Raw genomic sequence first — 27,911 nt, 5'->3', positions numbered from 1 at the left:
TTACTTTTACAGTTTTGAAGAAAGTGGCAGTGAAGCTGCTCCCCTGAGGGAGGAATGGCACCGGGTCAGGGCGCACAGGTGGGAACAACTTAGCTTACCTCTCCCTTCAAGTAACTCTCATTTAAATATGTGTTGTTGAAGTTATTGTCGAAAATAATCTTTGATGAACCCTTTTCATGTGCAGTTGGAAAAAGTCATCGATGAGGTGTTACAGAGTGGGCAAATCCAAGCTCTGGATGTATTCTTGCAGAGGGACACATATGACGGGACCCCCATAAAATGTTCCCATCAGTTTCTCACCAAATTGGATAAACTTGTCAGCAGGGTAAGATGTAAACAAGCACCCTTGCTAATTTGCAATCATGCGCCAGTTTAATGAAACTCCATCTGTCTGTATATTGTTTATGTAGAGTTTGGACCAGAAAGAACCCAAATCAGCCTGTTCTGGTCTTGCTATCCTCTACAAGTGTGGGAAATACCTAAAACTACCTGGTGGCTATCAAGGGCTTCCAGGACTAATAGCTCAAGGCCTACTCACAAAGATAAGTATTCATCTAATACATCAAGGAACACTGAATTGTTTGTTTTCAGTTGTTAATTAAACCTTGATTTTTTTTTGTGTGCACATGACGCAGTGGTTTGAGAAATGCAGGCATCTGTGGATCCAGTGTGGCCCGCAATGGGATGAGACTCTGTTCAACCTCTCTGAGGACTTCTTTGATGCCTTAGTGGTGAGAGAATGTCTAACAGTAAAACAAACTTGCATAGAATATGCACTACTCATGTTGTGGCCATATTGTAAAACACTTCTCTGTCCTGTCTGTTACAGGTGGTTCATGATTCATGCAAAGAGGGTATGCTTGTACATTTCTCTTTAGTTTATGTATCGGCCCCTCAGTACGTGTGGAAAAATGGAAATAAACACTAGAATACTTACATTCCACCTTTTAATTGCTACACTTTTAGAAAATGTATTATATAAAATGTGTATGAATATGTCCCAATATTGCTTCAATCTATTTCTTTGTTCCACAGATATTAGATACTATTCTCTTATTCTAGCCTCAACATTTGTTATTTTGACTTCACTATCCATAGTTTTGAAGTGATTTTGATCCTTATAGACTGAATGATTGTATGATACGTTTCGGGTAGAAGATAATGAGCATTTACGTAGCTCGACAAGCATCTTTGTCACATCAAAGATGACATGTTATCACTTCCATGATGAATCTAAGTATATAAGGAAAGGCTTTCTCTGTATTCACATTATTACCACAACATGTTTTTTTTGCAGGGACATACAAAATCACAGATTCCTTCATGTATCCCGTTGGCCAATTGGCAGTAGACCCCAGAATCTACGTCCTGATTCAAAAAGAGGTATGAAATTGTCTGAGCAACTACTTTTTTGGACTAGCATAACAAACTTGTGTGTCAGATGTTTGCACGTAAATTGACTTGCATTTAATATTTTAACAGGCGATTCGTAAATTCAACTTAATTCTGGACAAAATCCCAGCCGAGCTTAAGAAAAAGAAGAAGATCTTATCATCACAAGAGGCCTCAGATATCATGTATGTCATCATAGTTTCCTCATAGTAAGGATAATTATTATTTATGTTTTGCAGTATCTGAACACTTTTGAACTTTTGTTTCTTCGTCATATTTCTGAAGGATCAAGCTGGCTGGTCAGATATTGGAGGTTGGTGGTAAGTTGTTTTGATGAACACTACCATCTCTATTCACCCCGAACAACACTTAGACGAAAAAAAAAAAAATCTACAACACAATCTGTTTGTTTTAGATTACGACTTGCAGACAGCCCTGATGGAGGCATTGTGCCGAATGGCCTCACCTGAACAGAGGAAGGAGCTGGCAGATCGATGGTTTGGCATGGAGCATGTGGCCAGAGCCTTCGTTAAGATCAGTGATGCTGAGTTTGAGACGGTAAAAAAACAAAAAATGATTTAATTGAATTACCTTTGCCTCACGTTTACATGTTGTTGCACTTCAGTGGTGATGTATTGTAATTATATTGGAACAAGAGCTCAGCTATAAAGAGTACATTTACATGTGTGTGTGATTTCAGGATTGTCGCAAGTTTCTGAACTTGGTGAATGGGATGCAAGGAGACAGGAGAAGGTACACAAATAACTCAGTGCCAAAACAGGCGCAGTTTTGTCACACACTTAACTATAGCTTAATGAGAGAATTACTAGAATTAAATATTTTTGGTCAATATTCTGCCTCTCCCCAGTGATATCACACACCCATAGAATAAACAGTTGTTTAAATCAGTGTCCGCAGGACAAAGGTAGAGGACACAGCCAATGTAGTTTATCCACATCACTGAATAACAATGTTCTCTCTGTGCTATAGAGTGTATTCCTTCCCTTGTTTGGAGGTTTATCTGGACAAGTATGAGGTCAGTATCAAAAGGATTTTTATATTAAGTTTTAAATAGTTTTTCTGTGTCCCAGTAAAGACAATGATATATAACCTATCTAGAAGCCATCGCCTTGGTACAATTACATTTTTAAGATCAATATAATGCATGTAAGGTGAAATCTCATAATCCATTTTAATGAAGTGTTTTAGTAGATGAATATAAAGGACTGTGGGTATGTTTTCAGCTGCTGATGCCTGCAGATGAGAAGCTGGAAGAATTCTGGATCGACTTCAACCATGCCAGCCACAGCATCTCCTTTTACTTCTCTGTGGCTGATGAAGAAGCGCAGGTATCGCAAGATCATTAATGAAAATGCGAACAACATTTTCATAATAACAGTAGTTGCGTTTGGAATCTAATGTAGAGTGTTTTCCCCTGCATGTAGGAGGGCCAGTGGGAAACGATATGTATCAATGAGAATGAAGTCCAAAGCTACATTGTTACAGGTAACCAAAGCACACAGTCCACTGCATACACTCACTAAGCCCCTCTAGTGGCAACTTCTCTCTGGACAACAAATATGGTGTAATCATATTCCATTCATACATCCATGATAAAGACATTACTTGTTTATCAAACCACATACATTTTGATGCATTGATGGACTTGATAGATTTGTGTCCTTAAGTGCTTTTGCTTTAGTCATAACAAACTGAACAGGTAAAACAAGAGCACACACGTTCATGCCGATAATATCCATCATTGAATGCATTTGTCTGCTCATGTCAGGATTCGTGTGTCTTTGGGTGAGTGTGTAACTATAATACTTAGTGTTCTTTATCTCCAGAGGAGGGCAAGAAGAAAGTCTTGCAGCTGAAGCTGTCACAGGTGGTGGTCGTGGGTGCAGTGCAAGGATCAAGTCTGACTATATCCTTCAGCTCCTCCCTGGACATCCTGCACGCTGCTTGTAAAATCTATGGACTCAGCAAAAACAAAGTAGGCCATGGCTTATTCACCTCATCATTATGTGCCACAATGTGAATAACAATATTCATTCTGTTTTCTTGTGACACCAAAATACACAAGTTATAAATTAAAAATGTCATCGCAGGATTGTCTCTAAGCAGCGTCTATAGCAGGGGTGTCAAACTCATTTTGGTTCGAGGGCCACATACAGCCTCTCTGATCTCAGGTGGGCCGGACTAGTAAAATAATGGCAAAATAACTCCAAATCCCTAACTTTGTTTTTCAGTAATATGCTTTATCACTCAGCCTACATTTGTAACCTACATTATCACGGATCACAAGGGATCTCTGTACCCCCCAGGAGATGTCTTAGTAAAGGTTGCTGCCGGCCATGGGAATAGGAGGTGCGGCGCGTAGCGCCGCAGCAAAAATTTTGGGGGTATTTTGCTCAAAGATGCCAATGTGCACTAATGAAATAAACAACTGTTTATTTGAATACACAAATACAACAAATACAAAATTGGACAACTTACAGTTGTCCAATTTTGTTTACTATATGTAGGGGAGAACGGGGTAATTTGTCACATGGGTTGGATGTCACATTCGTTATATCTCGCCACCAGAGCGCGCTAGCTCTGAAATGTTGATATAAAAAAGGTCCAGAATTGGGATCAGAGGTCACATACATAGACTTCCTTGGAGGAAGACAGCTGCATTTCAGGTGAGAGGATGTTTTGTGTTTTTCATGTCAAATTCAAAATATTTTGCTTCTCAGTATTTTTCTTCTAGGCTTTTACACAATGGGTTTATAACAAAACACTTGTTACCCTCAGAAAGCGTGAAGGGTAAACTATAGTTTAGATTGTGGTTAGCAAGCTAATTAGTTGTCAGATGGTTGTTGGCCTTGATGCTAGCAAGAAATTCAAGTTGGGGTTGGTCGTCAAATTTTTTGGGGGGTTGGTTGTCACATGTTATCTCAAGGCTGCAGCCAGAAAAGGAACCCAATAACGAAAGTAATTGTCAAGCTGTATCCTCACTGACACCCCAGAGAAGGAAAGAATAGAGCAGGAAAAGGCAGCTAGCAAGCAAAAGAAAAAAGGGCAACAAAATCAAAACAACCCAGTGCATCCCAAACTAGACCAGCTGCCAAGGCTACAGAACGTTATGTAGGCCTATTTGTCAACTTGACAATGCAATTAAACTTTCAAATTTGGTTCTGCCTCCTTGCCTTCTTTTTAAGATTTTTCCCATTAAGATAACATTGTGACAAACAACCCCATAGTGTGTGACAACCGACCCCTTGATGGGGTTGGTTGTCACAATGTGTCAGAGTGTCTTTGATGGTAAATTACTTCTTCATTACAATAAGTTGGAAAAAAAGAGAGACACACATTTCTAGCCAACACCTTAAGCTTCAATTTAATGTAGGAATGGCTATTGACAGATGTTTTGGTGATGAGCAATTCTCACGAGAGTAAAAAGTGTGCCTACTTACCCCGTTCTCCCCTACAGGGACACATTTTGTGCAAACATGCAGACAAAATACAATTAAATAAAAGTGCAACTTCTACTGTTTTGATTTATTTTTAAATACAGAGGTTATTGGTTGTTTTGGAATTCGTTTTTCCCAATTTAAAACATAAAAATAAAGCAGCATTGAAAATTAGGAAATAAATCTTGTAGGCCTACACTAGCATGCTCCTGCTCGTTTTGCGCACACAGAGCCGCAGACACACCGCGCTTGCTAGTACATTAATTGTTCAGCACTAAAAATAAAAATAGTTTTATTTTTATAAAAAAGTAATAAAATAAATGTACTAAAAATAAAAATGTTTTTTTTTTTTGGTTTTTACTTTGCCATAAAGCACTGTAGGAAACATTAATAGCGGTGAAGCAGGATTGCCATTTACCATTTCGCACGTTGCTAAAATGTGCTTTTTTTATTTAGGCTGCCCCCTAGCGGCAGGAGTGAGCATTTCGGTTATTTCTTTAAAAATTCATAACTCCTCACAGGAATGGGCTAGAGACTTACTTTTTTTTTTGACATACTCAGAAATTTATGCTCTACAGGTCGCGGGCCTGATCAAATCATCTCGCGGGCCGGATCCGGCCCGCGGGCCGTATGTTTGACACCCCTGGTCTATAGTGTGATCATAATTAACGGGGTCATTTGCATTAACAAGCACCTCTTTCTTTCAGGGCTTTGTGGGAAAGACAGGCACATCTGTAGTGAAGACTACAGTTAAAATTATAATGGAAGAGACCAGCTCCCAGGTAACTAATTGCCTTAACTTTATGCTCTCAATAAACAGCTACAATGTGATCGGTATGGTCATTACAAATGGCTGTGTATTAAAGAGGAGTGGGATACATTATGTCTACAGACAGTTATGACTGGTCTATGGTCTTAGAAACAAAGTTCATATTAGTGTGATAATGTATCAGAAAAGCTTTGAACATTTAAAAAAAAACTCTCCAAATACAAACCAGCATTACAACTGTAAGGCATTTTTTATTTATTTTTTCTGCTGCATAATGCCCTCCATGCAGGTTATTCCAGAGAGTCAGGTGTCGCTTGGTGAAAGTGAGAAAACTACCGACCCCTACCTTTTACCTGCACCGTCTGCTCCTGTACAGGTGAAAGAGTTTTGTACTCTATAGTAAATCCAATACGGAATAATTATGTGTGCTTTACCACAACACATATGTTTGAAAATATCAATACCTAAGTGTTTATCGTAAGATACATGATCAGAGTCTCCAGCATTTTGGGATTTTTTTGTTGTTAAGTAGTAATTCATTTGATTTCATGTCAGACTGTTATGATTTTAATGAACTTTGGATATTGATGGATCGTTGACAAATAGAGATCAATTGATAAATCTAATTTGTAAGTACTCTCATAATGGGTTATGGCTATATTCAAATCAAAATGTGACATTGTTTGTTGCAATTCTTCTGTGAAAATATACCCCTGACACGAACTGATGCGGTCTAAAAACTAACAGTCAAGGCCAGTAGGGGGTGTAGAGCGCAAGGAACCAACCATATCATGTTCAAGCTGTTTGTTTTCCAGTATTTCACTCCCAAGGAATCATTGACAAGCATACACATGTCTATATTTTCTTTCTGTAGGTGATCATGTGCTGTTAATTTCATGCTTGTAAATGTTATTACATGTACTTAAAGGGACAGGGTCATTTTGAGTATCATTCAAAAGACTGACAGACAATCATTCTGATTTTCTGTTCAGATGGTGACCTCAGCCAAGAAGAGGATGTCAGAGAGTGTGCATGCCGCCCGTTCCATGTCTGCTGTTATGACATCAAGTAGGTGATGCTAGAAATTGTCAATAATTGTTGTCACACTTTTTCAAGTGAAATTGTATTATTTTTATTTATCAAAACTCTACGAAAGGCTAAAAACAAAATGTAAAAAAAACTATACTAATTACATATTAATTCTTAAAAGAACAAAAAGGTACTAATAAATAATAAAGACGGAGCTATTTGAATGAATACAGGGTTAATTTTGCACTTAATCTCCACTTGAAACTCTTTGGTTTGTATTTTTCAATTACAGGTCCTCCTGAACTTTTTGATACTTAGGACAAATAAGCAGTGAACTGTGGACCTTTGAATAGAATGATTAGTGTTTGTGTTTTTAGATTAGATAACTGTCCTGTTGAAACAGTTAGGATAGATCCTACCAGTTCACATCTTTTTTCCTTGTGTTCAAAGATTATTTTATTTTATTTTTGCTTGAAAATGTTGTAAAATGGCTTTTGTTAAGACTAGTGCTGTCAAACGATTAAAATATTTAATCGCGATTAATCGCATTAATGTCATAGTTAACTTGCGATTAATCGCACATTTTTATCTATTCTAGCCTAAATGTCCCTTGATTTCTTTTTGTCCCATTATTTTTTCTCAGTGTAATGCTCTTTTCACACCCATTCTCTACACCCTTGTAATTCAGTGTATTTCTTCTAGAATATCATAATTTCCAATTCAGTGCAAATAGACAACATTGTAGATCCCCCCCCCCCCCCAGAACAGCATACACAAACATAATTGGAACTTCCCTTTTTATTTAAAAACCAAACCATAAAACAACATAGGCTATAGCCTATATAAAACAAATTAGTATTTAGGTGGTTGCTGCCTAAATGTTTTGGGAGTCGTTCATCCACGACTTATTTCAGACTGTTTGTGGAGTGGACACACCATACACTTGTGTGCTGGTGGTTGGTTGGTATGCCGCTGCTGCAGCCGAGGCTTAAGTCACCCTTGATAGCGAAAATTGAAGTGAAAATGAATGACTGGCGGCTGCCACTAACGTGCATGGAGGTTTTGGTGGGGGCGCAGGGTTATAAGTAGGACTTTTGCAAATGAAAAGCTTTCTTTTCTGTTATTTTTCCGCGTAGTCCCCGAGTCACACGCGGAAGACTAGTGAAGGTCGCGCAGCTGAGCTAGGAAGTGCTAGGTTCCGGTTTCTGCTTCAAAATAAAAGTCAAAATTGACTTGATGTTTAGCTGTTTTGCCAGTTAAATGATTTTAATGTGAAGTTACGCTGTAGGACATGTTCCGGTTGACTTAACAGTAACTTAATGGCGAGCCATATGAATAGTTAGTGGTGTTTCAGTTGTTTTAACATTACTAGTTGATGCAACAGCATGTGAAAAAAACCACAACGTTTGCTAGGCCATGAAGAGCGTTAATCACGCGATAAAAACATTTACGCCGTTAAAATGGGTTTGTGTTAATGCCGTTAATAACGCGTTAAACTGACAGCACTAGTTAAGACATAAAGTCAAGAAAAGTACACACAAGGTATTATTGCTGAATCACCAGCAGCTCTTTACTGTCTTTTGTGATTCATTCAAGATAGTGTGTGAGTCATGAGTAGATACTGTATCTATCCAATATTATAGACAATTGTATTCTTTATGATGTCCTGTCAAGATTGTTGTACTTTCCATATTCACATCCACAATACTTTAGCTCAAAGGTTTCCTGGCAGTTTTACCCACCTGATAGGAAGCCTCTGATAAATCTTTCAGGCTTTCTTTTGCAATTTTTTGCAGAGCAAGGCACATAGATTAAACTCTCCACTATCACATTGCTCTTTCTCCCTTTTAGACTCAGCCAAGGGTAAAGGAAAGCCTTCTCTGGAGATGGTTCGTTCATGTGATAAGCAAAGTGAACTTTACCTGGGAGAGCTAAGGACGACTGCTAAGACCAGCAGTCAAGGCACAACACCTAGCAGCACAAAAACAAGTGGCATGAGTAAGCAGGTATGAGACATGATAAAAATACTGCTTTCAGCGTATTACAAAGGCGTAGTAAGTGTTTACAACATTACACACTGGTTTAGGCCCTGCAGTAAATGCCCAAAATGTGACATTAGCTTACCAAATATGATATAGTTTTTTGCTTTTGGAAGGTTACCTAAATCTTTATTGTGTTTGTCGCAGAGTGTTACATCTCTACAGAGCAAGGCTTCCAGACTGGCCAATAAGAGTACGATTGACAAACACAAAAAGGTATGATCACCAAAGTGTTATGTTTGTAAATAAAGTTAAGCTAGTATGTGTTATGTCTACTTTTGAATCTTGATTGATTTGATTGATTGATTCAATTTATTTCAGACATATCAAAATTTACAAAACAAAATGAAAAGCATAAACAAAAATAAACAAATAACATATTGAATTGATATGCCTGAAAAGGAGTAGGAAGAAGTATAACTTACCATGTATTACCATACTCATAGAATAACTGCAAGAGCCCCAAACCCAGATAATGTTTAGGAAAATTGGTCCCAATTCTGGTAAAATTTGGTGTTACAATCCTGTTAATCTTTCACATGTTAATTCATTGATTTTTTTTTTTGTCTTTACACAATATCTATGTAATGATATCTAATATATATGATATCATGCATCCACTGCATTTGTTGTCTCTGCTTGTCTCACAGAACATCTCATTGGCAAAAGCAGCAGATATGGTTCTTGCTGAGCGGGGAGAAGAACAGTCTCAAGGTAATGTATTACTACAATGAAATTCACTTGGGCTTACCCCATACGAGCTGCTACATTATATTTCTTCAGAGACTCTTAAGTTAAAACACCACTGATCTGTTTACCTACAGAGCATAGTTTTGTGCCTGACACCCAACCAAGAGCTGAGAGAAACATGTAAGTGCAATGGAAAAGCCTCCACATTGTTTGAAAACCTACTGAAATCAGTAACAATGCTCTGATTGTTAATGTTAGGTGTGTTTGTGTTTTAAAATATATAAAGTGTGTATTTAAACATGTGTATTTGCTGAAATTGCAGATCTTCCAATTGGTGCAAAATGTCAGTTTCTGAAATGCTAATGATGCCCACACAGAAAATAATTTCTCAAGCCACACCTGGTAAGCAAAGAATTCATCAAATATATGTACTATCCCTTAAACATCGCTAAATATTTTGCATATTACAATCTAGTATCACACAAAAGCTAGATAGAAACTGAATATCATCAAATGTTTCTTTTTGAAATGTATTCTCTCTATTCTTCAGAGCTTCATTCAAGGTTGGGACAACAGCAGCAAGAGCAGCTGACATCAGCACAGACTGTGTCAGTCTCAGTTCTCAGCGAAACTAGCCAAAAGCAACTCTGTACTGAACTCACCGAGCGCCTGCAGCAGGTTCTCAGTGAAAGGAACCAAGATCCTGTACCTCAGGAGCCAGTTGCTCCTCAGAAAAGAGTGTCTCATATCAGAGAAGACGCTAAAAGCTCTGCGGACCGCTGTCTTGCTACATTGTCTTCTCCCAAAGAGCAGCCTGCCCAGAGAAAGGGACTGGCCAGACGGAAGAGCAAAGCCCAGAAGTCATTGGAGGCAGAAGCCAGTCTGATCAAAGCTCCAGCTAAGGACTCCACAACCAAAGCTCTTCAGGAGAAACATTCACCCAATGTTATGGTTGAAACCAAAAGGCCACTGTCAAGCAAAGAGAAGGTATACATTATATAAGATTTAAGCAGTGAAGTTAAAGGTGTTCAGAGGAACTTTCAGTTTGTTTTAATAATTTGTGGGTGAGCATACCCATGATAAAGGCGTTAAGAAAAACAATATAAGAATAGGATTCATCGCGCTGATGGTCTCGTTTGCTGTTAAATGTAATTGATGATCATCAGAGGAAAAATGAGACCTTTTCAGAAATATTTAAAAGTAACTTGGAGCACCTTTAATGATCAATTTTAAGGCTATGAATGTTGTAAATTTTCATTCTCATACCTTCTACTTTCTCCAATTTAGAGAGATGCAGTGGCTGCGGGCAGCATGGTGAAGGTCATCTCTAGCCATTACGGGATGAACAGCCAATCCACTGCAAAAAATACTGCAGAAGATTTATCTCAGAGCCGTTTTCGTCCTCTTGTCAACAGGTATACACATTGATAATGTACGGCTATATTATGTTGTATTGTAGTCAGAATTCCCATGTGTCTTTAATATCCTTGAAAGTGTGTTTATTTAAAGAACAGAATAGGCTGAGCAAGCTTTTAAAAACAGAATGAAGTCATTGAAAGTGCTTATAAGTAAATATTTTGTGCAAGGATAGAATCTTATTTCTTGCTTAAAGTTAATAAATAGGCTGTGTATTGCTGTTTGTACGGTATGTGTCTCCTGCCATCTAGGTGTCCTTATTTCATGCATCACCTTCTTTAGAAAGAACAACAGTCACGTGCTGCAAGAGTGATTGATGTTGAATGATGGTGTCCGTGAGCTTCTGTAAAGCCTGCTTCTTGTAATTATAAAAATTATCAGTGTGGTCACAGTAATTAACCTTGATCATGTCCAAACTATGCTGTGTTGGCATCATTGAATGAGAGGGAATTGAATTTGGCTTTGAAAATCTTCAAGAAGAAGTCCTTGAATGTGATGTTTTTAATAAGATTTGGGAACCCTGTGTAGTAAATTAATACATGAACTTTGCCACTTATTGAGTGATTGTGTTTTTGTTAAAGGCCGGTCTTCAATATGAGCTGGTTATCACAAGCTAAAGTAAGTAACCATTACTAAAATGTATAATAAGGACTCATTTTATATTACTTTTCCCCTGCTTTATTTACTAAACATGATCTGTATCTGCTATAGAGAGATGCTGGAACTGTAACAGGATTGCAATCCCACAACAAAACCCAATCAAGCTCTACAAGGCAGAGGTAATACAATTAAATTAAAGTAGTATATATATATTTGATATTTCAGTGGCTTTCGTTGCATTTGTTGTGTATTGTATGCCTGTTTTCTGTTTTACAGAAAAGACATTTTTGCATTCGACATAGATTCATCATTGAGTACTGGGGTAAATATGACTGATGTTAGTTATTTTATGTTGTTGGATGTATTTTACCTGCATACCTGTTATGAGAGTGCATTGCTAAACGTTTGCATTGTTACTATTTAGGGAAAGGATAAAACCCTCACTGATACTTCTACCATATCCACCAGGTACGTCTGACAGTCTTTTAACGTATTGTCCTATTTTTTCAAAATGTTTAGTAAAATTATTTAATTTGATATTCCCCATATTGTTTGACAGTGGTATCCATGACTCCTCAGTGCTCCCGAGCACAACCAAGAAAGGACACGCTGTGGCAAAAGTATACTTTCATTGTACTGTAGTGTTTTATTATAAGTATTAAACATGCAATAATATGTACTATGTAAACATTTGGAAATCCCACAAATCTTCCAAAATATGGAAATGTTTTATAAAGTCAGACTTCACAGTTATTTTTAGGGCAAGAATTATGCAGCATTAAAACAGAAAAATGGAATAGCACTCACTCTCTCTCTCTTTCTATCTATCCATCTCCCACCTTTCATGTTGTAGGAGAAGCGGCATGTGAAGAAGCATCTGTTCAGTGACACAGACACAGACTACACCACGACAGATGTCAGCTGGCTGAGGGAGTCAAACCAGAAACCCAAACCCAAAGTTAACAAGTACTCCAGACAGGCGCCTGTCAAGCCAAAAGCTGTGCCACTTCACACTTCATGTAGGTCATTACAGCCATACATGGATGTTGCTTACAGTCTGAGATTCATCACACGATTGCATTGTAGATGTTGATACACTTTTTTTCCTAGAATTTTTCCATAACCATAAAGGGGTTTCTTACATTGCAGATGAATTCTCAGATGTAGCCCCACCCTCTCCAAAACCTGTGAAGGGAAATACCAAACCCAGTAAGGTAAGCCTTATTATTTTTTTATTCAACCTTTATCTATCCAGGAAAGTCCCATTGAGATTAAAAACCTCTTTTTCGAGGTAGTCCTGGCCAAGAGAAAGCAAAAGTTACATAGATACACTCACAACATACAGACAGCAATTAAAACTATTTTTAAAATAGCCTCTTTAATCTATAAGCCTGTGATGCACTTTTCCAGTCAGCCACTGTGTGTCATTGTTGTTTAATCAGAAGAAGCCTGATGTGAAGGAGAGAGTGGAGCAGCCAAAAAAGCCAGCAAAGCCAGCAGCAGCATCACCCAGCAGAGCTCATGCGACTGGCAGGAGGCCCCGGAGAGCTGCAGCCATCTCTACCAAAAGCTACAGGGAGCCAGACACTGATGACAGCCAGTCAGACTCAGAGAAGCCTCCTGTTTCCAAGGCAAAAGACTTTCCTAAAACCCCTGCCACTTCATCTTTTCTTTATTTATTTTTTTACTTTAATTGTTTATCCACTGTTTAAACACTGCGAAACAAAAACAACATAGCTAATGGTCTTATTGTGTATCTACTACAAGTATTGTGGGTCTGCCCATGCCAATAACCATTTTGGTAATTAATGCTACATGTCATTTTCAAGTGATGAAAAATGGTAGATATCCCTTATTTGACAGACAAATACCTAAAAATGCTTGGTGTTGAATACAGGGTATTAATCCATGGTAATATGTTATTTTGCAAATAGACTAAAATCATACTGTCTTTTGTTCCCTAATAATAGCAACCCTTCACCAGTCATTTGGAAAATGCTGAGAAACCTTATGAAGCTGCTCAAGGAATGAAGAAAAAGATGGTCAGCAAACAAATAACCAACAGCTATATGAGGCTGGATAGCAGACATCATAGCTACCAGTCAGATTCGGAATTGTTGTCAGAGCAGCCACCCACTTCCAAGGTAGAGGTCATTGAGTTATACTACATGTTATCCTGTTTGCGTGCTTAAAACTATTCATGCCACTGCCATTTAGTGTGCTGTAAAGCATTTGTACATCTGAAAAAACATGTTTATATCACCAGGTATTCATACTTCATAGTTTAATCAACATCGTTAAAGTAACTACTTGGTCTATTCTGTCTTATTGGAGGCTATGTTTGTTTACATGTATGTTTTGGGGAAGTACATGCACAATCATCAAAATAGGCAGAGTACAACTAACTAAATGACACTGTTAGGAAAGACAACACAGGTTGGTAAATAGACGGTTCAGCCATGGGCAACTTATCTCAGCTGTGAAGATTGTTGATAGTCCAAACGTCATTTTAGTCTACATTACTAAGCTCTGTAGAAAACACAAATCCTCTGGTTAAATGCTGACTATGTTGTTTGCAATGGCAATGGACAATTATACAATTTCTGAATATGGTGGTCACTGCAGGAATTATAGTATAGTTGTATCAAAAGTAAACTCTTGCAGCAAAACTCCATTCCTTATTTTTCTGCCAACAGAAACATTTTGCCGGCCAGCAGGGGGAAAATGAGAAGACCTTTTTTGAGGTTCCGGAGGTAAAAGAGAGAAAAAACACCTCCACAGATACCTGCAGAAGACTGGACAGCAAGAACCAGTCACATCTGATAAAGCCATCTGGTCTCAAGGTTATAGCCCAGTCCTCAAGCTTACTTAAGAATATATGTGCATTAGGCACATCTGATGATATTACATGTATTGTGATGATTGTCTTTATATGGTCCAATTTATAAATGTAAATTGAAGTAAGATCTGTCAAATCAAATCAAATCAGTTTTATTTGTATAGCCCAAAATCACAAATACATTTGTCACAGTGGGCTTTACATTTCATACAATATGATATATGATACAATATGACACCCTACCCTTACACCCTTAGCTCGGCTGAGAAAAAACTCCCAGTAAAAACCCTTTACCGGGAATAAAAAAAAAATTGAAGAAATCTCAGGGAGAGTCGACAGAATAAGGGATCCCTCTCCCAGGACGGACATACTGCAATAGATGTCATAAGTAGAGAAAATCACGAAGGAATTTGATCATTGACCAGGTGATTACATGGTAATACTAAGTAAAGTGCGAATAGTGTGGATGCAGGAAGACTTCAGATGCTGCCAGAGGATCCACACCGTCTCGTCTCCACCAGTGAAAACTAAGGTTTCCATCGCCGGGATTACATCCCACGTCTCCAGGTGGCGTTCTTAACCACTGCAACATCTTTCGCGTTGATGGTCCATTCTCAGATGTTACCGGAGGGGGGACCAGATCCACACCGTCTCGTCACGACCAGGGAAAACTGGAAGAGGACAGACAGGCAACCAGTGAGCAAAGCAAAAATGAATTTAAAGATTGAACAAGCAAGCGAGTAGAAAGAGTACTATCCTGATGGACGGTGAATCAGTGCTGATGTGAGGCAATAGTAGGCGGGGAGCATCCGTTCCTAGGACAGCTGATTCCGCACAGAACTCGGAGTCAGTCGAGTAGCATAGAGAGTGCTTGGTAGACAGAGGGAGAGAACCCCCGGGGCAACGCTCAGCCAATCATGCAAGATAGACAGAGGAGAACAAATGTCAGAGAAATGGTATCAGTTATGCAATTAGCGTCGGCAGGACAATTTTTCAGTGGGAGGATAACCGGTACTCAGGCCCAGACAAACCGAGACCGAGGCAGCTCCTCAGGCTGTTAATAATAACACTATAACAATGGTAAACAATATGAACACAATTAACATTAAATTACATTGATTTACACTCTACCGTTCCCCACCGACACACAATTGGCGCCAGCCCCCCAGACCCAGAGCCTGCCCCCCAGCACCCCGCCCCCAGAGAGCACGCTCCAGTGCGGCACTAGTCCCGAGGAGGACCGGGGCCATAGATAGAGAATAGAGTATAGAATAGGGAAATAGCCAAATGCGCCGCTGCCACGAGGAGCAACCACAGCCGAAACCCCCAGAGGGGCGGCCCGTACAGCCCACTCGGGCCCGCCGGACCGGCCATGCCCAGCCCATGAGGCAAGGCCAGAGGCGCCAAGCACAAAGGGCGCAACGCATCCGCCGCCGCCATCGGCACACCCAGAGCTAGGACCGGCCGGAGGAGCACCGACGCCGGGCAGCGAAACACAGACGCCAACAGCGACGCCACAGAGCGGACCGCCAGGCAGGGATAAATCATTAAAACAGTTTAAAAACAGTTAAAACGCAAATTGCATAGATTGCTTCTATCCGCCCCATGACGATCTATTATCTCCCGAGGCGGTCAAAAGCAACCCGCGTCAAACGATTAAAAACATTGCAGTGCCCACCTACCAGTGCAACAATTACACAATCTGCACCCGATGCCCCATTTCCACCCCACCCAACGGTCCAGTCAGGCAATAGCATGGCGCCACTGCAGACGCCTGAGCACGCACCCCGACACCACCACCCCCCGGCCACCCCCAGCCCAGAGCACACCAATGTCAAAGACAATGTGAATAAAAAATCTGATATAATCACAGGGGACAAATTAAGGTTAAAATCTGAAGAAATTAGTGCAGAAACATTACAAATGCAGATGCTTTCACTAAGGTGCACTGCATGATACAGTTTACCGATTAACATTCAATCGTGCTTTGTGGCATGAACAAAGAGGTGTTTCTATTTTTTTATCGAAATGGCAAAACATACTGTAAGTGACTTTGATAGATGGTTCATCATTGTGTCACAGATAAAATAAGTATCAGTCACATGAATGCAAGCTTGCATGCATTTTATACTATTCAGTGTAAAATATTTCATTTATGAATAACTGTTTATTGTCCCCAATTACAAACATCCCTCAAGCCTTTCAGCAAAAATGTATATGTATCTAAATATATCGTACTGTATAAAAAAAATTGTTGAATGAGTCATAGTCTTGAATGTGAACACATTATGGCACAAATGGGCTCTGTGCTTGTTGAACATCATATATAACAGAAGCAACTTGTTTTTCAGCAGCAGAGGCCTAAGAGTGTTCTTCCAGAAACTTCAAAGTTCAATAATAGAAATGTCGTCCCTGCCCAAGAACAATGGAATGCATTGAAGGATACCTGGGCTGCCCGGAGTGCTTTTTCTCCATCCCCTCCTTCGATCGAGAGAATGAGAAGTAAGTTAAAATGTATATTACATATTTCATGGGCAGTCAAACGTCCTTTAATTTCATCATAGTTGCCGCATACTGTATATTACTTAATAACCCTCTTAACAATATGGTTCCTAAACCTATTTCCCGTCTTTGACAAACATTGTTTTTGTCGGATGCAACTTTAGTATAGTAAATTGTATCGAAAGATAATGTTTGTTTTTCACTTATTCTAGTTACACTGCATGTTACACGTTGTTGAAGAGTGAATTGATGCAACAGTAGCCCCTTTTACACAGCCAGTGAAAGCCGGGAATATGCCGGCCTTTCGGCCCTCCGCCCTGCTGTTTAAATGCGACCGTTGCGGAACGAGGAAAGAAAGGTGCGAGAGATTGTTTTCCGGGAATTTTACTACCTCGGGGGGTAGTAAGATTCCCGACACAATCAGTTCCGCCTCTCTGTTTAAATGCTCCAGCTTGTTGTTGCGGAACAGGGGGGCGTTTGACGTTCCATAGCCTACGTTCTAAACATGCGACCATGTTAGCAGTGTGCAAGGACGTGTGTTTAACATTAATCACGGCGGCCTGATGTCCCGTAAAAATCACCAAATAAAAGGAACGGCGTATAATCTAGCTGATCATAAGGTCCGTTGCTCAATCCAAACCACCGCGCTTCATTTTGCAGAGTGTATGAGTCTATTTCTACCCAGGAGAAGTTGTACAATGGGAAAGCTAGGCTAGGCTAAGTAAGGGATAAAGTATAGCGAACGGGTCACTTGCTAGAAATAAAGACCGACAAGCTGAAGCAGGAGCCCGACGCGCAGCTCCTATTTACTTGTTATGCCAGTAAATAGGAACGACCAAGGATACGACCTAGTAACGGGGGAATAGTCTGCTCGCCCCGCTAGACTGTCTGCTTCAGCTGACTGAAGGCTCCGGCTCAGCTGTTAGTCACAGAGCTACTGTTTTGCTAACACAACTCAAGACTCGCACACTCTACAAATAATAATTCTAATCGGCCAATATGTTTAACAAGAGCTCCATCTAGCTAACAAAGCATTATCCCCCAACATAAATAACACAATTCACGGAAAAAATTACTGCGGAACATTTCGGGCTGCAGCCTGAAGTTACTGTCTAACTGTCAATATGCGGCCAAACGTACTCGCGTCGTCTTGACTGGATTCCTGTCGGACATTAACCATGACTCCTGTGTTCTCTGCTCTCCTGATACATGCAAAGTCATGTTGAAAAAGTATTCCATTGTTTTCTGAACGAGTTGCAGCCCTGTTTGTAGACGTCTATCCATCAAAACTATGACGTAGATCCTTAGCAACGGTCATTATACCCTCACAAAGAGCCTCGCTCACAACCTGTCACACAAACACACACACACACACACACACACACACACAGACACACACACAGACACAGAGGTGAAGCGGATTGATTTTGTCAGTTTGGTTAACAGTCCCAGTGATGTTGGACTCAGCGCATAGCGAGATCAACTGGCACATCGTGGGGACAGTAAAATACGGCCCTCTTACTACAAGCTCCAGCACTTCTGCTCTCAATTCACTGGCCCGTGTTGTTGTTGTAAAGCAGCTGACCGGCGCGGCGCTAAATGTTTACGTCACACCTGACGCTGTTTACAAGCACCTCTTTCATTCCGGAACGCTGTGTAAAAGGAGCTACTGATGCGCCAGCAGGCCGGCGTTGCTTGGTTCTATGTAAATAACACAGAAGCAAGCAAAGCCGGCATTTTGGAGTGATGTTGTTCCGTCAATATGCCGCAATCTCTGTGTAAAAGGGGCTAGTCATTGAATGGCCTTCATCCAATGACAGAGTTCATCTCAGTCAAGTCATCGTTGATAAAGTGGAGCCCTGTTGTAAAGAAAGAACTAATAATCAATTTTATTTCAAACCTCTGGAGGAAGGTTTAAATATATCCAACCTGGATTCAGTACATGTACTAAGAATATTCTTCCCTGAAATACAAAGTGTACTTACTACTTAGCCTGTATATGCAGTTATAAGATATTTTGTATTAACAACTGTACAGGTGCAACATATTGTTTTTATTATCTCTGTTAGCACTAGATGCATTTTCACTCTCAACCCCTTTATGCAAAAAAGAAAAAAAAAGTAAACTGTTACATAAATTACCCTATTGCTCTCCAACCTCATAACTGTACATTTATATGTATAAAAGCATGTATGTATTGACCTTTTGCACTCTGTCCAACTTTCTGGCCAGCTGTTTGAACATCTGTGTTTATTTTGGACCCTCACAGCTGCCCAGAGGTCGGCCCCAGCCCTGGGTTTGACCTGCTCCCCTCTCCTCAGTCCGCGGGGATCCCCGCTCCCTGCCTCCCCTGACCCTCCCTGCCATGACACCCCCTCACCAATCCTGCTGCTAGCCAAACCTCGCTCTACAGTCAGCAGTAAGGGGAACATCAAGCCCTCCTCTTTCTACAACGCAGGAAAGAAGTGCATCTCATCAAAGACTCACTCTGTCCAGTCCACCCACTCGATCCTTTCACTGACCAAATCAAGTCGAACCCCTGCATACTGCGCTCCCACTGCACTTAAGGTAAAACAGCCCCTGTCTGGCACCGTATGTAGCTCACCATATAAATGCATTTGTGTTAAAGGTTGTGGGGGTGGTGGGGATCCCTGGAATTTAACGTTTTTGAGTGATTCACACACCTTTGTCATACATGGTCATTGACGTCACTTGGTCACACAAGTAACACTCCTCCAACAACAGCGTTTTGATGTTTTCTCTTTAAGCAGTTCCATTTGATTTAATCCCATATCAACCATCAACTGCTAAGAGTTATTTGGGGTGGGTGGGGGGAGGAGGGGTAACATTAGAGGACTGAGGTATACCAAGCCATCTAATGGAATAAATGTGTCTGAAATGTTAAATGCTACATCTGATTATGGAAAATGTTGGAATTGCAAATTATGATCTGAATGATTAATTAGCATGATTGAAATGACCTATTTAACTCTAGGCAGATAATTGCACTGCAGGACTTCATCTACGCTTTTTATTGCATTGTGGAATGTCTTAATCATTTAACTGCACTAATCCATTACACACAAAGTGATTAGATAAGCACAAATTAGATGCCCTATACTTTTTTTTTTACGTCCATCATTTTCTCTCCCTCTCAATTCTTGTATTTGTTTTCAGATAAGTCCAGTCCAGCAGTGCCTACCCTCACCATCTCCATCTCCTTTGTGTTTGTCCACTCTGCCCATATTGACATCCACACTCCTTGAGCTGGACAAGCCTTCAATGCCATCTCCTATAAATTCACCATTCCCTGAAGACACCGTCAGCCCTGGCTGCCATTATGGCTTCAGTAAAGTTTCTTCAGTATTCCAGGTTTCACTGAGCCAGTCCTCCACAAAGTCAAAGTCATCAGTACTCACTAGTAGAGTTAAGGACAGCCCGGATGTGTCTCATAAACCAGAGGTATGGCTTTAAACCAGTTCAATGATTAATTATACTTGGATAGATAGATTTGAGCACTGAACAAACACTATTAATTCACTGAGTTGTTGTCATTTTTAAACAGCTTTAGCCATCAAACAAACTACTGATGCATTGCTTTACACACTTACAGAAAACACCAGCTTCAGGCCGAAACAAAAAGCCTTCAAAGCTTCATATGTCAGGTAAAAGACCTTCCATCCAATGAAAGGGTACATTTCAGTAAGAATTCTCTCAAATGGGGCTCCCGGTCAAACCCATTATCTGTTTAAGAGAAAACCCCATGTGTTAAGAAACAGTTGTGTTCTTGACAGTGTGTAATAACGGCTGGTTCTTGTAACAGGACCCAGTCGCAAGCGCCACGTCTCCTCCTCCACCTCCAGTATTTCAGAGGAAGATGAGAAGGAAGAGCAGAAGAAAAGCCAGCTGAGAGTTCAGCGGTCTCCCCGTATGAAACCAAGGAAGCTGTTCAAGTCCTGTAAGACATGCAACTTGTATTGAGTTAATAAGCAGTACATTCATTTTGTAGTAACATTCCCATTTTCAAATGACCTGGTGGAATAACTAGAGAAATCAACTGCAGAGAAATGCACATCTAAACCTGAGAAACATATACTGTACTTCAAGTATTATGAATGTCACTACAGAACGTGCCATGGGGATAATATGAATATCGCCTCATTGTTTCAGCAATCAGATCTCCTGGTCCAGCCCAGAGCTGGGGAGGGCAAAGTAGTTCAGAAGAGGAGGAACACGAGGAAAGCAGGCCAAAGGAGAGAACTTTCAAATTGACCAAAGAAAGACTAACAAAAGAATTTCAGAACATCAATAAAAAGACATCTCATGCCACAGGTACCCTTTTCTTCAGTTTTTACGAGACATCACATTCAGTTTCAAGTGGTTTGGTATGAAACAGTTGTTGTCATCAGGATTTGGTTCTGAAACTATTGTTGTTGACAAAATCACTTTTTGTCAAAATCAGTGAATATCTCCTTGAAGTCCACTACTTGTCTGTACTGTGTGTGCACTGAAAAAAGATCCAGTGTTAATACACAGCCAAGGCTCTGTAAACGGTGAAGTTGCTAGCTACAGTGGGCCCCTTTTTTTTTACATACCCTTTGTTAACATACCAGTTTACAGAGCCTAGGCTCCGTATTAACATCAGATAGATTTCCCCCCCTGCACACACACACACACACAATACGGACTGATAGCATACTGTAAGAAGATATTCCCAAATGTTGACAAAAATGTTATCAACTACAAGCGTTCTCCAGAATCACTGACTCCACCTTTTAAGTTGTAGTAGACTATAAGATCATGTAATTGCTTTATGTGAGATACATTTTTTATCTATATTACATGAAGCATAGCCGGAACATTTGTATAGGCTTTCTTAAGGTGCAGTATTTACATGCAGTGAATATGGTTATGTTTTCAATGCATTCTTTGTCAGTTATATAAGAAATATATTTCTTGTCCTCTCAAATGGAATGGTGGATCTGTTTGTTTTCCTTAGTTGATGAGTGCGAGGTGAGCCAGCTGATGTCTTCGTTCCATACGGTGAGCTCCAGTCATTGGGAGGAGGAAGAGGAGGATGAAGACCTGGACATGGAGGAGGATTTGCAGATGCCAAATCTTGCTCTACAACCCAGTAACATGTATCAGCAATTCAGCTCTGAGCTAAAGAAGAAGTTCCAGGTTGGGCACATACATACACACACAACCCACATTTGAATAGTTTACAGGGAAAGAGAATATGTAGCAGTAATTCCAGAACATATAGGGGAAGGTGGGGTGATTTGTGCATTTTGGAAGTTGCAAAACCCCTTGTTTCTAGAAAACCGTGGAAGAAATTGGAAATGTGACCACATATTTAAGAAGAGCCATCCATTTGACTCATCCTGTAAAGAAGGGAGACACAAGGAATAAGATATAAGCACATTTAAGCTCAAAAAACTGTGTTTTGCCTTTCAAAGTAAAATTTCCATGATCAAGGTTTTTTGATTATTGTGTCTGAACAATTATAGACACGTTTGAAAACATTTGACACATGTTTTAGTGCTTTGGTATGCTACACTTTGAGTCTATATAGTTAGCACAATGTCAACCCTAAATTGCTGCATCATGCCTATTATCCAAAATTCTGGGGATGGGGTGATTTGTGCGCAAGGGCCTGGGTGAGTTATAAGTAAGTAAGTAAGTAAAATGTATTTATAAAAGCACATTTATGACAGTTTGCACTGTCCAAAGTGCTGTACATAGTGCATTCAGTAGGTAAACAATGAAGGTAAAATAACAATAACCAAAATAAAAGACGTAAAGCCCATACATCCACATAAACACAGATAGTAGTGCAGAGGTAAGTAAGTAGTGCAGAGGTTAATGGGGAGGAAACACCAGGGTGTACATATGGGTTTTGAGCCTTGATTTAAAGGCAGAAATGTAGGGGGAATCACATTTGTCAGGTGGCAGTTGGTTCCACAAGCACGGAGCAACTAGTGCAAAGTACATTTCTGAGAGTTGTGCCAGTGGCATGGCTGTATACGCTGGTCACCAAAAGAAAGTGATAGTCTACAGTAGCTCAGGAGAGAGTGACATCTCAATTCCACTTAACGACACCACTGATGAGAGTTCAGATGGCCAGAAAGATGATGATGGTGACTTTGTCATTGTGACACAATGACGCACAAATCACCCCACTACGTGGGGTGATTTGTGCGACAAGACAACTTTTTTTCCGAAAGCTATATTTCTTAAACAGTTTATTCCAGATCCAAAGTTTTTATTGCCAGGGATGCACAACATCCTGAAATATATGTACATATTTGAGTTGGAGACATAACTGTCAAGGCCTCACTTTAAAATCACTTTGAGTAAAAAGTTGCACAAATCACCCCACCTTCCCCTATAGTACTCCTTTTTTTTTTTTTTTTTTTTTTTTTTCAGCACTAACCACCACTGAAAATAATGTGTTTTGTAATATGTATGCTAGGAGTGGGTGTGGTTATACATTAATATATTTTCTAAGCTGCACTTGAGCACTTAATAGCTCTTGTCAGTTGGCTTTGCCCTGAAACAATGACATGTGGCTAAGTGATGTGCATACTAAATGTATTATGTGTTTGTATTCAGAACCGTTGTCAAATGGTAGAAGTTTACAACAAGCATTCTTTGAAGACTGTCCAGCAACATGTCACCTCCATCAACACGGAAGTTACCAAATTCAGGTCAGTTAGTATGTGATCTTATAGCAGTATAAACAAAGCACACAGACGAAACACTGATTATATTGTCCAATAGACTACCAAATTAGTGTGCAAATGTACCTTTTTATTTAATATATTTATTTATTTTCTTATTATTTTTAACCAAAGATAAAGCTTAATTTGATAGCAAGTTACCCACCAGTGTACAGTCAGTGTTCATTCCAAAAGCAGTTCCAAGTTTAGTCTGTTAGAAATAAAGTATGAATATGTTTTATGTGCTCCAACTATCATTTGTGTGACAAACATTATTACTCATTTTAAATTCCCACTTCACTGCTTATTTCTCTTTCCTTTGTACAGGACTGAGAGGCTTGAACAGGTCCAGGAGGTCCTTTTGGATGAGATTCACAAATTGGAGCAGGAAGACACCACGCTGAAAAGCATGGAGAAAGACCTGACTGTATGTTTCTGTATCTCTTACTATCTTACTTTCTCTGTCTCTCTCTGTGTATTGCATTTTGGGGGAGAATATGAGAAGTAATATTATAAACTAAATATCCCACCATACAATAATCTGATATATCTTATATCTTTCCCTGAATATGATGTTTTCTTGGTGTTGTTTTGAACATGTTTCTGAACAGTTTTTGGCCTTTGCTCTCTCCCAGGTGTACTGGAAAAAGCAGACCACGGCTTTCCATTCTTACCAGGAGCATGACACCAGGAGGTGAAATTTAGGCCTGTTTGTGTTCATGTAAATGTGTATTAGAACTAAATGATTAAGTTGGAAGTTGGAAGCTGAGTTCCTGCTGCACTCTAATCAATGCACTTCTGAAAAGCTTTAGCCCATATACTCTGTAAAATGTTGAATAACACGCTTGTTTATTTTGTGGGAACATGGATTAAAAAGCTTGACTGGAAAACAAGGTTTTCCTCAGGCTTATCATCATAAGCTATTTTTTGGAGGGATGTGGCCAGTGCTTCTTCTTATGACTAAGCTGAGCTCACTGATTTTTATTTAGCAAGCTTATCTCTAACATTATCCAACCAGGCACCACTGCCCCGATTCAAGGTGTGGTGTGTGATATTGGAATATTTAGTGGCGAAAGTTATCTATTGCAACACTCCCTTGGTAACCACTCCCTGAATAATTAAAAAATCTACAGTGGCGTTCAAGAACAAAAAGCTAGTAACTAAAGATGGCATCATTCACCACTGCATCAAGTCTTTACACAATATCAAGTGATAAGGAAAATATATATTTAGTGATTTATTCTATAGTGCTTTCTTTTCAACAGGTACATTTTCCCAAGACACCCATGAAAACACTTATGGCTATTAAGTTTGTCAATTCTGTGCTACTGTAGAAATATGGCAGTGCAACATGGCGGCCTCTATGTAGGGTGACCCGCTCCGATCTAGATATGAAGGGCTCATTTTAAAGAAATAAAATAAACAACCTTTCTTTTCAAGTGATTATACCCTTAATAAAACATACTTATGGATATTATATTCCATTTCTACCAAATCTATTCTGAAAAAAGTCAATAAATTCTACACTGGTATTTAATTGCCAACTCACATCTACACTTGAATATCGGGAAAGAGACCTCAGTCCGAACAGACACGGATGTGATCAACATACAAGATGTCTTATGTAGGCTAATCTTTAATCTTGAAGTATTTACTTTCTTTTTACTATTTCTTAAATGCAATTTCTAATGTCTAATCTTGATGTCGTTTATGCCCCTGTAAAGCACTTTGAATGGCCTTGGGTCTTTATTGTGCTATACAAAGTAACTTGCCTTGCCATGCCTTACACACTGCACCTTGAAAGGCAAATCCTGATATACCAGCAACTTCACAGCCATCAGCATGGCTCACCTTTCTCCATGCTTTCAGTAGCATTTATGATCCTGGCAGTCTACTTTGATACATGCAAGTGATGGACAGGCTTGTCATAAAATTAGGATTTCAGCTTTATTTTTTTCACTTAATGAGATCAAGGATAACGGTCAATGGTCCCTCTGATATGCAGTTTTGAGTTGACCCCATCCAATGTTCCCTCTGTGAGTTACTCAGTTCGGTCTTTTCAGAAGCAGCACATAGCACATATTTTATCTTACTGGCTCAATGATACAGAGAAGTTATGCTGTTTTAGATGGGGGAGCTGTGGCTTCTTTTTGTACCACTCTACCATACAGCACTGACTTGTTTGTGACTTGATTACAGCAAGGGACTGTTGTCGACCGGCATGGCCACCAAATATTTAAAGTAGTCTTCAGTTCTTTGACATATTGCTAAATAGTTCTATCTTAAGTGATTTAGTGATCATATGAATGCCCCAAACTGTAGAACTGATCTGTTCAAGGATTCCCAAGATTCATATACTTCATTGTTGGTGTTCTGAATTAGTTAGTTAACAATGTGCTGAATCCCTAATATCCAATATAGTGGATCAGTGGTAGACTTTCACATTTTAAAGATATACTGTAGAATGGAAAACATGTATAGCAATACAACTTCACAGTTAGCCACTTTTTGAAACCCATTTGACTTACCAAGTACTGCAATTGTATCAAATAACTAGAAATCTAACCACACCATGTGCACAATTTCTTTAAAAGTGCATTTATTGTTTACCTCAGTGTTGTCCTGTTTCCCTTACGTTAGCTTTTTTTTTTCATAACCGTTAACTGTGTGTACTCCCACTTTCTTAAGCTCTCCCTCATTCATTTGTGTGACTGTCTGCCTCCATCCACAGAAATGAAACGCTGGCGAACGCCCTCCAGAGTAACGTCTGTCACAGCCTGGAATATGAGCAGAGAATATTCACATCCCAGGTCTGACGTCTAATAAGTGTTTCATAATGTTGCTCAAGTGTCAGACTTGTAAATCAAGAGCTCTTTAAGCTTTGGATGATGAATATTTATCCACTGTTCATCTATTTTTTCTGTCACCTCTGCCAGTCAACCTTTCTGGTCCGATAAGCATTCGCTGAGTGGCCTTTATTACAATTTGCTTACCTCATTGTCTCATGTGTCAACTCATCCCCTGCTATTCTAATATGACTGTGTCATATTCTGTGTTACCTCACCTAAAACGCTGCTGCTCTGTCTGCTGCTTTCAGATGGGCCTGATAAGAAATGACATGAAGTCGGTTCAGGACAGACTCCTCAGTCAGATGGTGAGTAGTCGGGACACAGTTGACCCTTCAGCGTGGGTTACACCAGAACTATTAGGCTGTCTTTCTGTCTTTCATTTTGTGTCCTTTACTCTGTCAACAGAACAATGCTCCTTTAACAGTCTGTACAGAACATACAGTACTTGATGTTGTGTTAGGTTTGAAATTAAGTGTCATTTCTGAAGGTTTCCTTTGTGCTTGTTTAACTTTTGTAGCAAGAGGGGGAGATCCGGAGTGTGAAGAGAGGCCTGCATGCCTTGTTTTTTCCCTGATGGAAGCTGGTTTTTAAGTCGATCAAAGTCCTGCCAAAGGTTTCTCTACACTATAAACAAGGTTGTGTATTTCACCACACTGCTGTCCACCTGGGCTGTGCTGATTTCATTTCAAAGTGTTTGCCTGAAATGTTGATTTTTCCAGGTTCTGTTTTCATTGTATGCATTTTGTTTATTGTGACCTGGATGCATTGTTGCTATGTTTGTTTTTATCAGAAATATTTTGTTATTTATTGTTGTATTGTTATTCATGATGTTTATACATTCGGTCATTTTCAGTGTTCTTTGAAAGAAATTGCAAGTGATAAGCTTCTTCCATGTCTCATATTTTCTAAGCTCTGTGATATTTTTAATGCAAATTTCTTTAACTTAGGTTAGTTAAGAAAATAGCCCAATGGAACATTTAATATGTAACACATCTATGAATTGTTTTTAAACACCTCTTCAACCTGATCCATAATTGATAATAAAACAGTTTGGAATAAACGAGAAGAGTCATCCTTAAAAAAGACCTTGTATTCTGAAGACAAGTAGTGCTTACAAACGTATTTCTCTTTTCAGTGAAGACATTGACGGTCTCATTCAGATTGACATACTGTATGTACAGTTAATATCAAATTCATCCCTAATACCACCTCCCCCCTGGACTGCACAGTCTTTACACAGCCCAAGTGTCACATTATTCATGAGTTAAGAAAAGGTGAAGCTGGTCACATGCACAACTTCCTCCCACTACACGGATTCACACCGCCTTGTCAAAGAAGTCCATAAAATAGTACAAAAAAAACCAACACTGACTAAAATGACAAGATTGTTTTTTTCCTCCACTCTCAACCTGAGAGTCGGGGGCTCCACCAAAGTCCTCTTTCACCGGGCCAGCTTCCATGTGGCCTTGTTCAGTAGTCTCCAGGACACACTGCCACAAAAATAACTGTCATCTTCTCTCCCACACCCGTTGGCCTCATTCTGATGATACGATGGCCAAGGGTGCTTGAAGAATTGTCAAAGACACGCTGAAGGCAAAAAGGCTCC

The 27,911-nt window shown here is 39.6% G+C and overlaps 1 protein-coding gene across 1 annotated transcript; it reads left to right on the top strand.

Moving 5' to 3' along the window:
• Window positions 1-163: 163 nt before the first annotated feature.
• On the top strand, window positions 164-26,942 carry sycp2 (synaptonemal complex protein 2; the record flags this gene model as incomplete). The annotated part of the gene is made up of 39 exons (XM_080031715.1): window positions 164-325; window positions 411-546; window positions 628-731; window positions 830-854; window positions 1,298-1,383; window positions 1,483-1,577; window positions 1,678-1,712; window positions 1,808-1,950; window positions 2,093-2,145; window positions 2,383-2,428; window positions 2,637-2,741; window positions 2,838-2,898; window positions 3,240-3,388; window positions 5,558-5,632; window positions 5,909-5,995; window positions 6,612-6,687; window positions 8,500-8,654; window positions 8,835-8,903; window positions 9,338-9,401; window positions 9,928-10,364; window positions 10,665-10,792; window positions 11,953-12,013; window positions 12,247-12,412; window positions 12,543-12,607; window positions 12,839-13,024; window positions 13,364-13,537; window positions 14,090-14,236; window positions 16,587-16,734; window positions 19,004-19,302; window positions 19,912-20,196; window positions 20,348-20,399; window positions 20,558-20,692; window positions 21,734-21,915; window positions 23,350-23,444; window positions 23,784-23,883; window positions 24,092-24,150; window positions 26,188-26,266; window positions 26,554-26,610; window positions 26,823-26,942. The coding sequence occupies 39 exons, from the start codon at window positions 164-166 to the stop codon at window positions 26,877-26,879; spliced, it is 4,638 nt and encodes a 1,545-aa protein (XP_079887841.1). The 3' UTR covers window positions 26,880-26,942.
• Between the last annotated feature and the right edge of the window lie 969 nt (window positions 26,943-27,911).

This window comes from Ammodytes marinus, assembly GCF_949987685.1.
Source record: "Ammodytes marinus genome assembly, chromosome: 7".
Lineage (NCBI taxonomy): Eukaryota > Metazoa > Chordata > Actinopteri > Uranoscopiformes > Ammodytidae > Ammodytes > Ammodytes marinus.
This window is presented reverse-complemented; position numbering and strand designations above follow the sequence as displayed.